Raw genomic sequence first — 15,647 nt, forward strand, 5'->3', positions numbered from 1 at the left:
ATTTGGGGTTGAACGACCATTTCACGGGGGTCGCCAAACAACGCAGTCCGCCATTTTTCCCCCTTTTCCTTAGCTGTGCTACTCCCTTTTATTCTAGTGGCTTTTGAAAGCCAATAGAATAGACTCTCTTGAATAGAGTCTAATTCTATTGGCTTTCAAAAGCCAATAGGAATTGTCCAGGCTGTCTCTGCCCTGCTGAGCCCGCCAAAAGTCCCATTCTGCAAATGGTGCTGCACCAGTTGAATAGTCCTTGACTTACGACCGGTTGGAAGTTGCGGCATTAAAAAGATTGAGAACCACTGCTCTAAAAGGTTCACCATCACTGCCCTTTTGTATGCCTCTCACCCACTCACACTGAAACATATGAGAACTGTAATATTTAGATAGCGTTTATCCAGAAAATTCTGAATTTTAAGACGCTATCTGTCAAATTCAGACCATGTTGAAAAATGGCTCAAAGCAAAATATTCTGCTGAAAGAAATCCAGTTTGCTTTTCTCTAAAGAAAACCTAGCTTCAGTTTATTTGATTCAGTGAACCACACAAATTCCTAGCCTGGCACATAGTGAGACTGCAAAATATAATAATCTCTTTTAAAACATTAAAGACATTGTAAAGGAGAAGTCTGTGAGTTTGGCAGCAAAAATTTATAATAGTTGGTAGGACTTTTTTTTTTTTTTTAACTAACAAGACTTTATTAAAAGGCACAAGCTTTCATGAATTGTAGCTCATATCTGCAATTTTAAAACAAAACTACAGGATCATCTCACATAAAAAAATCTTCAGCTATCTAAGGTTTAACAAACACAAGTGATTTTAATACATTGCTATTACTAATTGATTACTAATTGATTACCCACATGTAATCTGCATGTGCATAACTACTCTTTTCTCCTCCACTTGCTGCATTTTCTTTTCAAATGCTTCATCTGTTTATCCACTTCATGCATCCAATGAAGTGAGCTACAATTCATAAAAGCTTATGCCTTTTAATAAAACTTACACACCCTTTAATTATTAAAAAAAGTTCTAAAGCATTCCAATTTTGCTGTATTTTAAAAGGAAATAAAGTTAAATCCTAAAATTATCAAAATGTAAAAGACTTTTCATCCAAGAAGCTGAGATTGTAAGTGAATTTCTTCCTTTCTACCTGGTTCAAGATTGTCAAGCCTGAGGAAGAGTGGGCACCAAAATTATCATACGACACTAACAAAAATTAAGTAATTTTATCCTGCCCCACTCAGTTGGCCTCGAGTTGTCCTGTCTGTTTTCCCCTATCTCCATGATCTTGCCTGTAAGATACAGTTATGCCCTTAATTGCTTTATGAGTTAAATTTAACTCTAAAATGAAGTCTGTGAAACAGGTAAATCTTATATATTCTGTGTTAAATATAAATATGTAGTCATTTTTGATCTGGCACCAAAAATCTGAATTATGTGTACTGGAGACATTATTTAGCATGTAATTATTACTGTTTTGCATATTTATGACTTTGTTAGAGGAGGGACAAAGAATGATATGCTGGACATTGCAACAACTCTAACAAGAAATCCTATTGCAGCAGTAAGTTGCTCTCTGAGATCGCACAGATTTTTTGGCGCACTTTAAAATACATTCTTTTAGCCTTAAACTGTTGAAAGTAAAAACAGAATTTCAGAGTGCGTACTTGCAGTATGCAGAGTGGGTAACTCTAATAGTTTTTCGGGAATAGTCTAGCCTAACATAAAGCAGAAAAGAGAATCCTGGAGTTCACAGCCACATGATGATCTTTCGCAGCCTCAGAAATACTCTTTCATAATGTTGCAGATTTATTGGTGTTTTGAGAGATGAACTACATGTGCAAATCTTACAATAGTCTTACAGTAGGTTTACTGTGATTTGAAAGCCCTGTTCTCCACATAATGAGAAACCCCTTCCAGCCATTAGCAGTAGCTAATAGCTTTGAAACCTTTGATCACTAGAATATTGTCCATTTAGGAGGAGAGTAAATTGATTCAAGCAAGAAGGAGCAACTTTTTAAATGTCACAGGCTCCATGTTTTTCTTTTGGGTAAATGATGCCTTAGCCAGCAACAATTGGAGAGAAGGAGGAAATAGTGGAATTTGGGTGTGTAGATTTTTTTCCCTTTGTCTAAGATGTGTTAAATCATCTTTTGCCTTTACATTTTTTTTTGTTTTCAATTCTAAATCATGGAAGATCATTCCTTCATTGATTATTGCTTTGCCACTGAATTTAAACACTATGATTGTAGGTGGTTCCGGAGTTCACAGAAGAATCAGTTCTACATAAAAAGAAGTGTAGTTTCTCCAATTGCTGTAAATCAGTTATCAGAACCAATATTTTAATCAAAATATTAACTCTAGATTTTGCACCTGCCAGCTATTTAGAAGAATGAATTGTCTTGACTTTGAAAGTAGATTAAAGGGATCTATTACAGTAGAATAAATTTTCTTGTCTACTTAAGCTGGCTTGTTAAGTAGATAATGGTAGCATTTAGGTAATGCAGGCTAAAAAATGGATTACTTAGCACACAGCTGCCTTGGTCTACTGTTACCTTAATTAAACTGTGCACCAAAATTCTCATAAAATGCTTATGGACAATTTATGCAAATATGTAGAATAAGGGATGCTGTTAGACTGAAATTCTCATAATTCAGTCAAATTATTGTATTTTTGTTAACCTGCTCTACTGAGGCAGTTGCGCTCAGGTACTTGTTAGAGAAAATGTTAATCTACTGGATAGATTTACTGCCATATAAAATAGTTCTCAGTTGATTTGCTTTTTTGTAATATACACATTTTTAGTGCCAAGTTTTAGAAAATATATATACTGCCTAGGTAAGCAAGTCTTAATAGTTTTATTTTCTACACTGTTAAAACTTCCTGTTACTATTTTTCCTATATAGAGCAATCCAGCATTAGGAATAAATATTTTTATTGTATAACTTTTATGTGCTATATGTATTTTTGTACTGGCTTAAATAAATCAAGAATGTCTCCATTTACATTTTTTTGTTCTGGCTTTTATAAGACTTCAATATTTTAGTGACAATAGATATAGCTATACTATACTTTAAATATACTGTTAATTATCTTAAGAGTTCACTAGAAAGTGGTGCCAAAGCCTAACGGTGTAACAAATTCAATAGTAGTTGCCTCCTTTGTGAAACCAGTCATTATCTGTATTTAGTATCTTTTTTTACAAATAACTCAAGGTGGTAAACATATTCAGCACATCTTCCTCCTATTTTCTCCACAACAACAGCCCTGTGAGGTGAGTTGGGCTGAGAGAGGCAAATTGGATGCACTGAAATATGATGAATACGTGAGAAAGCTTTGAGTTGTCTTCACGATACATATATATCCCCCATACTAAGTTGGTATTTGCCACTTCAAGGACTTTGTTATCTCTACTCCTCAAAAAAGTAGATATGTTTTTTATTATTGAGAAAATATTGCTAGGATATGTGAATAAAAGCATCTCTTCATCACATATTAGCAATTACGATGCAGTGGTTGAGCTGGCCCAAAGAAATCTGTTCAGGCTGACCTTCAGCGTGTTATTAAACAATCATTCAGTCCAACCTACCTCATAAGTTTGTTGTTTCAATAAAACATCACTCAGTGTAAATTTACTATCTTAAACTTCTGGAGAAAAACTGAGGCTATACATTTAACAGATGAATAAATGCATTTAAAAAGGCCAAACGTTTTGTACTGTTGCCAAGAAAACTATAGATGTCTCCATGAACTCAGGATTGACTCAAGGGTGATATATAATAGTTATTTTAAAAATAATGTCCCTATTTTGTATGTATGTGGAAATTTTAATACTTTAGAATGATTTAAACTTTTCCAGGTCTATATTATTGTTTCTTTGCACACCAGCAAAAATATTTAGCTAACTTATATTTTATCTCAAGACAACAAGATTGAACAATGGAGAAGTCTTGATTGCATCATCTAATTATAATCAAAAATGAAAAAAGGAATAAAGATTATTTCTGCCTCCCCTTATATCTGAGTATTATTTCTTCTCTTAACCAAGATGAAGTTTCTTTGGTCAAAATTACTATACTGGTTCTCTCATTCACATGTATGGTATTAATGTTTTTAATTATTAACCATCACAGGGTAGTTAGTTTTGACTCATCATTTATATTATATGACTATCTGAAAAGGATATATTTAAGTATCTTAATCACAATAATCTTATTCCATTATTCCATCTTTACTGAATGCTTAGATTTGTAGGTACCTGTGACAACCTTTGAGAATAAACTAAAGAGTACTTTTGAGTACCTAAAATAATTTGTTTTCTGCCAATATATCCAACCTTGCATGAAACCCTATTGTACTGTACTATAATTGCATCATGTCCAGCCAATTTGGTGGTGTCGTTCAAAATAATTGGAGGACATCAAAATGGGAAGATTACAGATCATTCTTTAAAGTTGTTAATTTCCTGTTTCTATTTTATATAAACATATAATTTATATAAAATAGAACCAAGACATAGTTTAGCATTTTACTGATTTTCCATGCAAATAATCATAAAATAAAAATTGTTTGATTTTCTTTTATAATTTCCTAACATATTAACTCCAGGCACTATAATTTTTAAATTTGTACTTATATGAATACAGCCTTATAAGATCCTGGCTTTACCAAACTCTTCCTTGTTTATTAAATCATTGTTACAACTTTTCATTTTTCTTTACTGAAGATATAAATGTATCTAAAAATAAGCTATAATCTAAGAAACAAATTCTATCTGGGCTAGTAATTTCTCAATGCTTCTAATAGCGATCTTTTTTATTACAACAATTAACTGAGCTCTATGTTCTGTGGTATGTCAAGAAATGATTATATTTTATTGGTAAATACCCTCAACAAAAATATTCAGACTTAAATATTACAGTTCTAATTTCACAGCAAGAATGTATACATCTCAGTTTATCCCTAATTGTTTTTTTTTTTTAAAAAAACCTATTGTCATTAAATATCTGGAGTTTAGTTTGAAACTAGCATGAAGCACAGAATTATATTTCGAAGTGCAAAGGTTTGCTAAAACTATTATTGAACAATTCAAGTATTCTCTCCCATATTATTAAGCAGCATTTTCACATTCTCTTAAAAGAAACAAATTCCACTCTTAAGTACTCAATATTTGTATTTATATAAGCAATATGTTTAAAAAAATACTTTAATAAGCTTTTCCAGAATTGCAGACAGGGAGCTAGGTAAGAGACACAGGTATTACCAACAGTGCAAAATTACTATGTGAAAAATTTATAAAAACTACTTTGCAATTTTTTTTTGATTTCTTTCAAAATATCATTTTAAACCCTTTATAAAGCCAACAGTCAGGCCTGTTGAGTTGAAGGTTTGATTCAGACTGCATACAATGCACTTTATGGATCAGGACACAATAGTGCTTAAAATATACATTACAATCACTATACAAAGCTGTACTGACTTTTCAGACCAATTTGGAAGCAATGTGGTTTCATCTTTTCCAAACTGCACTAAAAGCTGTTTGAACTGGTTGCTAAATTACAAGATTTTTTAAATAGTACTACTAGTGCAATGTCTTTATCAAGTTATAGTGGCTGCATTTTAAAGAACATGAATAAAATATTGTATAAACACCTGCATAAATGAGATGCACATTACAATTAAATACTTAAAAACAGCTGAGCATTACATATTGAGTATGGAATGTCAGGATTTTCTTAGGCATACCATTAAAGGTAAGATTAAAGACCAAAGTAAAGTTTCTAAAAAAATGTACACAGTGCTATATTTTACTTACAAGCCTGAGAACAATATATTTATAAACTTTCCTATGAACAGTCTTGCAAGCATTTCCATCCTGCAAAAATACAGACAAGGAACAGAAAATAGGCCTTCAAAAGTTGCAATAAGGTTTTCTAAAAGCATTGCACTGCCTTGCTTTGATATACTTTTTAAAACATAATCTTTGATACGAGGCTACAAAAACTTTGGATTTTCATATTAACAAAACTGGGTTTGGTCAGCCATGGCACTTTCCCCAAAGCAGTAAAATTTAAAAGATTAAATATTTCATCTATACATGTTATACTGCTTGTACGCAACAGACAATAAATACTAGTCCTATAATGTTAAAGCATGGAATTCATCAAAAACGTTTCATGAGAAAGCAGAAGGCTAAAAGAAATAATAAAAAAAATAGATATTTCCAGGAACTAGCAACAAAATTGTGTTGGGACAATCTAAAAGACTAGTGGACTAAATAATTAAAATCAAACTCTTATTTTGCCAAATCATTAAATGAGCAGATCAACTTGAAGTTATAATTATAACATTTCAAGTAAGCCCCAAAACGAGAACATGGTTAACTTTGTTTTATATAGCCAAAGTGGCAACAAAAAAATGAAAGACTTTATAGGTCATTGAGTGATTGATTCTGTAAACCTTCATTATGGCCATAATCCAAATCCTTTTATAGATGGGAACTGACACTACTGAAACTATTCCCAGACTGACAAGGATTTGTTTCAAATGTAAAGAAGGTTAACAACCCTTACAGTACCTCAAATCCATGCATATTAGTACGCATACACGCCATAATAACTACTACCCACACTTTACTACTTCCTCAGAAGCAGTTAATCCATGGATTTGTTGGACGCAGCATAAGGACCCACAGCATGCAGGCTAAGCATTTGTTCCTCATCAAGGTAGCCAGATTTAATTTTCAATTCCTAATTCTACTGTGCTCACCAAAATGTACATATAAACTGATAAATAAGGTAATGGATGACCTTGACTAACAAGAGTTAGCAACATGAAAGCCTTTAGCTGATGTTTTTAGACTCTATCTCATAAAAAGAAATCTGAAAAACAATTATAAAAGCAAGAACACTTGTGCAATCATAGCATCATGCTAATCTAAAAAGTCACCATTTGTCCCAAGATAAAAGTTTGAAAATTCTGATATTCTTAATTTGGGTAAGCAATTTAAATATTTAAAATTTCTACTGCTTTCTGAAACATGACTTTTATTAATAAAAAAGCTTTAGCAAAATAAAGTGAAGCTGACAAATCCTCAGATCAACTCTCAGAAGATCAAAATTTACCATACTGTACAAGTTATGAAAATTACACACTTTTTAGTATTGCAAAAATCTTTCAAAGGCTACAAAATCTGGAAAAATACAGAAAGTATTTCTTATTTCCAGATAAGAATATGGAAAGACATCACTGATGTCAGTAATTTTACATACAAACCTCTTGGTTTATTTTTAAAATATAATTCATTCATATATGTGTATATATATATATATGTGTGTATGTATCTACACAGATAAACACACACACATATGTATACATATATACATATGCCCACACGTTGACACACATATACATATACACACACCAATGAATCCTCATGCAACTTTCAGGATTTACCGGCATTCCTTAAACTATTCAGTATTGCTTCTTTCTTCACTTCCATTTTATCAATTCTGCTTGGGAATTTTAAGCTATTTTTCAAAGTATAATTTACATAACAGGTTAGTGCCCTGAAGTCATCTAAAGAAATTTGCCTAAAAAACCCACAACTCTCAAATCAATTCTATAGCAACCGGCTCTCTGACAGAAAGTTCTCCCTCCTGCTATATCTGCATTTCAGGATTTTAAAAAGGAAAATACTGTAACCTTAGCTAGGATTAGGAAGCAATTAAAATATATTTCAAAATCTCCATAAATTATTTTATGGGATTTGAATCTGTAAAGAGAACCTATTAACCCTGAAAATGCAGACATCCCATGCAATTATTTGAATGAAATGTGTTCAGTCACCCACAGTGTCCTGGTCTTCAAAATTCCCATGGGCCACTGTTTCTTGGAAAATTTCAGAGGAAGCTGTGCACTCTTTGTCACTGCTGTTGATTCTTCTCCTTTTCACAGGCCTTTCATTTGTATCTTCAAGATCATGCCTTGTATTTGAATGAGGAAGTTTAGAATGATTGGAAAGGTTTTCGGGTTCGTAACCATTTGTATCAAAATCTACAAGTTGCGGTTTTTTGCCAGTTGGTCCATTTATGTGCAGTCCTTCAATTTTCATGTCATCTTTATTTGATAACTCACTTGGCCCATTAGTAGATACACCTAGAAAGGAGAATATAAAACAGAAAAGAAAGAACTACCATCTTAAAAAAACAAGTCACAAAAACAAACCATAAAACATATATACAGAATGCATACTCGCCCAATTTGTAACTATTTAGCTTTTAAATAGTTTCAGTGACACACTACAAAAGTGGTTGATGACATCATAACCCATACTAAATTTGATTTAAATTTCTTTGCATTTAAATAAGGTATGCCATCTGGTATGTATTTTCCCCTGCTTCTACTTACTTAATATTATTATTTCTGGAGCTGCATTGAGATGTTACATTAGGGGCTGGGAAAATGCAGTTTTAAATTTACCCTTAGTGATGGAAATTTCAAGGGTAGGTTTGGCCAATCTTTCTTAGTCCAAGCTACTCCACAGTAGACGAGTTGAGGTAAAAACAAGAGATAGAAGAAGCACCAACATTTCAGTTCTTTGAGAAAGGTAAGATATGAATCTAACGGACAAATAAAATATTTAAGATAATCCATTAAGAGGCTGCAGTCTGTACATGAGACTTGTATTTTTCTGACCCCAAGTACATTTTTGCAGAATTAAATATTGTAGCTTCCATTTTAACAAATGACAAAAACAGAAAAAGGTACAGAAGAAAAAATTAAAATTAGATGAAAATTACTTGCAAAAATGTACTTCGTTAGCTTAAAGAATGCACCTTAGGGAATTTAGATGGAAGAAGGTATTTTACCTACCATTTTGATTACTATTGCTGGTTGTGCTATCCTCTCTTTCTGAATGACTGGTGCTACTATTGGAAGTTGTAGGAGGAGGGCTAGGAGCTCTGCTGGATGCCGCACTTTCACTTTCATCTAAAAGACGATCCATGTAGTCCCTTTAAAAAAATGATCAAGAAATTTGCTCTTCAGATAGGCGTCACTTGAAGTCCTACAATGAACAATCTGCATTCACCTAATGCTAAGCCAAGATTTTAAAACCATAGTTCTTTTTGAAGAAGACAAATTCGCCTGGTTTGCACATATATTAAATCATATTGTGCTAAAGCAAGACCAGAGAAATGGCATGGTGATATATATGATCTAGGCAAGCTCTATTATCGTACTTAAGATAAAAAGCTCAAATTCAATGAATATGTATTAAGATAAAAAATAATAGAGTAAAACCCTAGAAATTCAATAATTGTTTAGAAATTCAACAATTTGTTTACAAATATGATCATGTGATATCTTTCTTAACAAACCATATCACTTAGTGATGGAGTTGCCAGTCCCAACTGTGGTTGTTAAATGACCAGTAACCTTAAGGCAGGGGTGTCAAACTCGCAACGTCATGTGACGTGTCACGATATATCACGACTTTTTCCCCATTGCCGGCAATGGGGTGGGCGCGGTTTTGGAATGATGCATCCGGACCGCGGGCCGGCAGTTTGACACCCCTGCCCTAAGGCACCATTGATACACCTTAGTAGAAAGTGTCTATTTAAGACGTTCAAAGAATAATCCATTTTAAATTTTGAATGGAGATTTATTATACAGTAAACAATACTACAAAGGCTTGCCTAAAGTAACATTTCTATGCCAAGCTACTGTAGTTTTTAAACTATTTCTATGATCCTTTTATTTATTGTCTCTATTGTCTATATTTTTTTTCTGTTTTATTCCTAGGTGACTTGGGGTTATTTATTGTTGAAATGTGCACAGAATTTTTTGAGGTAAGTGGCATACTTAGCAAGCTCCTCCCTTTATATAATGTTTTTACAAAAGAGAGAAGATGAGTGTAATCCTAGATTCAGATCAGAGGAATCTCAGTTGAAATTCCCATTCAATTACTTTTCCAAACTGATATTCCTATCAGTTATAATATAGGTCACATTTGTGGGAAAATGAGACATATAATCTGGATCTTCGATATAAAGGATAAAGTTGCAGTTTCAATAATAGCATCTTTACTTTTGAGAAGACAACATAATATTCTAATGTAATACAAATGTGGCATTCAGATTGATGACTAGAAAGAAACACTTTCATTTCTAATTAATTAAAAAAACTGTCATTTTTTAAAAATAAATTATTTTAGTACAGTGAGGAAACAAATAATCAACAAGACTTACGTTACACCAGGATGGAGATTGTACTTCTTTTTACCAAATCTTGTCTGCTGAGCAAAAAAGTCATATCGTTCTGATTTTTTCCACATGTAGTAAAATGCTACACACTCTCCAACAGATCTTGTTCGTACCTGTGTTTATTACACACCAAGAATAAAATCTACTTTAATATAAAATTCACATTAAAGAACATATCTATAGGAAGGGGAATATTCAATACAGACAAGCCAGCAGATAATAAATTGCTCTTATTTTTTTTCCTCTCAAACATCATGCAACACCCCTTTTTGTCTTTGTAATACTTGGTGCATATCACCACCAACATCATCATCATGATTGTGCTGGTACTCTAATCTTGCCTACATATTCATTTGCTTAAATAATGCTAGAATAAGATAGTAGAACTATAATACAAACAATAATAAAAAATAGACCTCCGTAAGTCAAGTCTCGGGCAAATCAGTTTTTTAATCAGGGAACAAAAAAAAACACTGCTTCTGTTAAAGAATAAAACCCTGTTGAGTTTGCTGGAGAAGAATTCCACTGTCATACAGTAGATGTGATGAAGAATTATTTGAAATAACACACACAGAAAATCATGAATTTTTTAGTAACTGTAACATCCCTTGCTAAGAAAGGGATGGGAAAAAAGAAGAACTCAACATTTTAGTTAATTGACAACAACAATGGATTGTAAGGAGGCAGTAAATCAAAAGTCTTAACCACCTTAGAAAATACTGAATTGTCTTTCTGGGGTCCAAAGGCTTTTAAAGAGACAAACAGAATTCTGTACAATCAAAGAAACTGAATCTCAATAAAACTACTGTATAGCCCAATAGAATAAGTGCCATAATTGCATAAGCCACTAGAACTGCAATCAAATAGTGTTAATATCTTTTGCAGAATATAAAACAAAAGGGTTTGAGAGATGCAATCAATATTAAATGTCCTGATACACTGACCATATTAGAGCCAGTGATTTGACAGCAGCACTTCAAAGATAAGGAACCACAGTAATTTCTCCATAATGCCTCTGTCTGCTTTAAATAATTCAATGTCAAGATACCGCTAAACATTAAATAATGACTGCTTGAAGATCCAACTGGGTAACATAAGGGGAGTAGGACATGCATCAGCAGTGTAGGATGCTATGGGCGAAGTGGGATTTAACAGCTTTTCTAAGATTGGCACATGGTAATGCCAGGGCTCTAACTTAGCCCTAAATTTAAGCATGCTTAAAGTTAACAAGATTCCCTGTTTAAGATGGATGGAAAGTGATTATGTGGCAACATGGTCAACCTCAATCTTAATGACGATTAAGTGATAGTCACTGGTGATCAGTGATAATCACTGTTAATATGGGAAAGGAAAATTCAATCTGTTAAAGGATCATAACGTTCTATAACTGAGAGTAACTGCATTTGTCATACTGAGGCCTCATGAGGTCAAAGCTAAAAGCACTCTTTAAGTGCCATATTAGAGTAAAACTAAGCAATAACACAAGTAGTTCTTGACTTACAACCACAATTGAGCCCAAAATTTCCATTGATAAGCAAGACAATTGTTGTGAGTTTTGCTCCATTTTACGACTTTTCTTGCCACAGTTGTTAAGTGAATCACTGCACTTCTTAAGTTAATAAAATGATTGTTAAGTGAATCTGGCTTCTCCATTGACTTTGCTTGTCAGAAATTTGCAAAAGGTGATCACATGACCCTGGGACATTGCAACCATCATAAATATATACCAGTTGCTAACTGTCCAAATTTTGATCATATAACCACCGGAATGCTGCAACAGTCGTTGCAAAAAACGGTTGAAGTGCTGTTGCAACTTCAAACTTATTAAGCTCCACATACATTTGCACTACTCAGGTGACCCTGAGGACATAGGTAAACCTCCAGATGGTTTCAAAGACTCTCTAAAGGAATACAAATTACCATCTCTCTGAAAGCAACATAAATCCTTCCACTCCCCACCATTTAGTCAGAGCTGAAGAGGTTTCTTGGATGAGGAGCAAAATGTCTTCAAAAGAAACACACGGAAGTCCAGTTGCCTCCTGAAAAAAGCACCTTTGGGACAACCATGACCTGGATGACTGAGAACTTTCACAGACATTCAAACTTATGGTTGTAAGTCGAGGTATTGCCTTCATTACAATGGTTGTTAAGTCGAGGTACTGCTTTCATTACAATAAAAATGTGACTTCATTCAAATTAACTTTCCAAACTGGAACAGCTGGAAAGGCAATTTTAGGCTTGCAGGTCAGAGACAAAGTAAGTATTTTATATTCAGGCCACTTAGGCCTTCAGTAACATGGATCATCTCTGTCATTACCATGATGGCCATGAACTACTGAGCCTCTTCTAACTCTGTGTGTTGAGAGAAAGCAAATTGAAATCCGCCACCTTATAAAAGGCTTTCATCATTATACAAGTTACTAACCTTGTTTGCTTGGATTAAGTGAAAATCCTTTCCATAAGCTTTCAAACCTTGTTCAAAATTTCTACACTCTTCTTCTGTCCAGACAGACAGCTCCTCTGAATTAAATTAATACAATACAAAAATAAGAACTTCAAGCCAAAAAAGGAAGTTTATGTATGAATGCTTAGTCTATGTATGAATTCTTAAACATTAAAAATGATAACATGTCTCATATGTTTGGTACAGATTGACATTTTATTTAGATAAAGGTATTTTGGAAACGGGGAAGCTCCTTATAGTGAAGTTAGAGTACATGGGGAAAGTGAGCAATGCTTCGTATTGTAAGCCTCTTCCTGCCTAATTTATTTCCTAGGGCAGGGTTGGGGGTTAATTGGTTTAGAAAGCAGAATCTAAAAAGGGACCACTCCTTCCTTTCTGTCCTTTTTCATTTTTACAGCAGACAAAATCTTTTCTGCACAGAAGCTCTTCACATTCATACAGACTTACAGAAATCATTGCACTGTGAAAATACAATGCCATGATTTGCCATCATTATCTTTTTTATGCTATGCTAGTTTTCAAGGTAACCAAGGTAGTATGGAAATACCTCCACAGCAAAAGAGGTGCTATGAATTAGGTCCTCCCTGTCCTCTTCCCGTCCCACCTCCTCCACCACCCCAATTACATGGAATCTTCAGATGAACTCTTTCTCCATATCTACCAGAAGGAAAATATGGTTACTGCAACATATATGTACACCAGAGCTGAAGTTTAAGAGAATATTCAACTAAAATAAGTATGAAAGTCACTGTGTCTATGTGTGTGTGTCTGTGTGTAAATGTAACAAATTTTAAAAAAAGATATAGAAATTCACAATAGTGAAACACATTAAAAAAATAAATCATACATACCTCGGGCTGCTTTTACATTAAATCTCAATCTTCTTAATGCTTCATCTGTATCAAAACTACATTTCACTAATTCATACAAAGCCTGCAAAAGAAGAAGTCCAAATTGTCATCTTAGACTTGTGTTTTAAAATTCTAATGTTAAAAATGACAGAGCTCAGGCAATATGAACTACGACCCCCAGGTTTTTCTATAGCCAATATAAAAATTCCAAAATCATCTCTTCAAGATGTTTTAAAATGTTAGGGATTGGATACAGAATATTATTCCTCTGACAGGAACATCCTGAAGGAGTGGCCTGCTTAAAATGCCTCTTCTGATGGAAAAAATGAACCAATTTTTCCCGATTTTCTGTCTCTTTTCATCAACCACACAATCTTCTTCCACTGTTCTGGACAGCTCACAATCCTCCAGGGCAAATTTTAACAAAAATATAGGTAGCAAAATAAGCAGGAGGATTGGGGGAATACTGCTGAAAACCACTCTCTTTGTAGCCAGTGGAAAAGCTCTGTTGGTAAATGAAGATTTCCATATATTTGATATACCTGTTCATTATCTTTAATATGGGATCCTTCAGGAATTGCATCAATTCCTCTCTCATCGCCTGTCCTTCTGGAGGCTTCATTAAGGAATTCAATCACTTTATCTTCAGTCAAGTAATCTGGATTCCATAGCAATTGATCATCATTTTCATACACTAAAATTAGAGACAGATAATTACATATTTCCTAACAATATTTAGAGATCAGATAATTCTTCGCATTTTATCTTGCCTCTAAGATGGCTCATAAATTTCTGATTTTTTAAAATATTACTGAAATATAGGAGACCTGAATTAAAGAAAAGCATTTTCTCTAGCAAAGAGATTCAGGAAAATGCCTCATCCTGGTTTTTTTTGTTTTGTTTTTTTACTTATTTTACCCAGTTCCAGGTAAGTGCAAACTTGATTTCTAATGACTTGCAGATTATACCAACTTTCCAACTGCCAGGAAGTGTTGGAGTTGCTCAACCAACTTGTTCTTAGAGTTTCTGCAACCACCAAAGCACCACAGCTACACTTTCTTAAAAAATGTTTCACTGTTATGGCTGCTATAATTTAGGCTGGTTTCTGTGTAAGCTCCACTCCATTCAATTATAATACATAGGATTGTGCTGTTGAACTGGCGGCTTGAGATATTATTAATCAGTAACTCATGGGATATTAGGAATTTTGAAGTTACATACATGGGAGATGCAATAGAAAGTTCTGCACCTGGTAATGGGAAATCCGGTTTTGTAACTGGTAAGGAAACCATGCACAAGTGTTTGAATCATTCCTTGCTCTTCTGTGTCTGTATGTGTGTGTGTGTCTGTATGTCTGAGCCAGTTTGTTTAACCATATTTTTAAATAAAGTGGTTTCAATTCACATAATTTAATTTAATTTAAAAGTATTAGAAACACAAGGCAAACAAACCAATTTGTTTAAAATGATATTCAAAGCCAGCTTCTATTTTCTACATATAATTTACGCTGTATGAATAAATATTAAGCTTCCCTGTATATTTTTATATTTTATACCTTATTCTTATGAATTCTTTATGAATTGCAAGAATTTTATACATCAACCTTACTAAAGTGAACGCCTCAAGAACTCACCTAAAATCTTAATTGCAACCTTAATTAAAACAAATTGCCAATTACTTTACCTTTCTCATTCTCTTTATATTTAGCTATACCAACTGGAATTTCAGCTTGGTACATGGAGCCCACCATGATTTCCTGTTTGGAAAAAATATATAAATCATCTGTAATCATAGATCTAACACCATACTATTCAATAACCAGAAAGACAGTCAAATACCAATTGGAATAAAAAACATTTTAAAAGTATGAAATAAGTAAATTTGTTCATATATTGACTTCTTTATGCAATGTAAACTATTACATGGGCTTAATAATAATCAAATTTGCCAATAAAAATTCCAGATTCTATAGCACCTTTTCAAAAACTGCCAAGTAGCTCCCAACTTGAATGGCTAAACAAATCAGGAACTCAGAAACAAAGAACAAGCTAAGTTTCGATCCAAATT

At 33.4% G+C, this 15,647-nt stretch overlaps 1 protein-coding gene across 7 annotated transcripts in view; it reads right to left on the reverse strand.

The window, feature by feature from the left end:
• Positions 1 to 665: 665 nt before the first annotated feature.
• Positions 666 to 15,647, reverse strand: part of MIER1 (MIER1 transcriptional regulator) — a 64,710-nt gene continuing 49,728 nt past the window's right edge. For all 7 annotated transcript variants that reach the window (XM_039329101.1, XM_039329102.1, XM_039329099.1 and 4 more), the window contains 7 exons: positions 15,264 to 15,336; positions 14,123 to 14,274; positions 13,581 to 13,662; positions 12,691 to 12,785; positions 10,251 to 10,378; positions 8,875 to 9,014; positions 666 to 8,157 (listed from right to left, as the gene is read on the reverse strand). In XM_039329101.1, coding sequence (XP_039185035.1) covers positions 7,841 to 8,157; positions 8,875 to 9,014; positions 10,251 to 10,378; positions 12,691 to 12,785; positions 13,581 to 13,662; positions 14,123 to 14,274; positions 15,264 to 15,336 — 987 coding nt within the window. In that variant the 3' untranslated portion in view covers positions 666 to 7,840. The remainder of the gene's footprint in view (positions 8,158 to 8,874; positions 9,015 to 10,250; positions 10,379 to 12,690; positions 12,786 to 13,580; positions 13,663 to 14,122; positions 14,275 to 15,263; positions 15,337 to 15,647) is intronic.

The sequence above is a fragment of the Crotalus tigris genome, unplaced genomic scaffold (genome assembly GCF_016545835.1).
Source record: "Crotalus tigris isolate CLP2741 ecotype Arizona unplaced genomic scaffold, ASM1654583v1 scf7180000024387.2241675, whole genome shotgun sequence".
In the NCBI taxonomy this organism is placed as follows: Eukaryota; Metazoa; Chordata; class Lepidosauria; order Squamata; family Viperidae; genus Crotalus; species Crotalus tigris.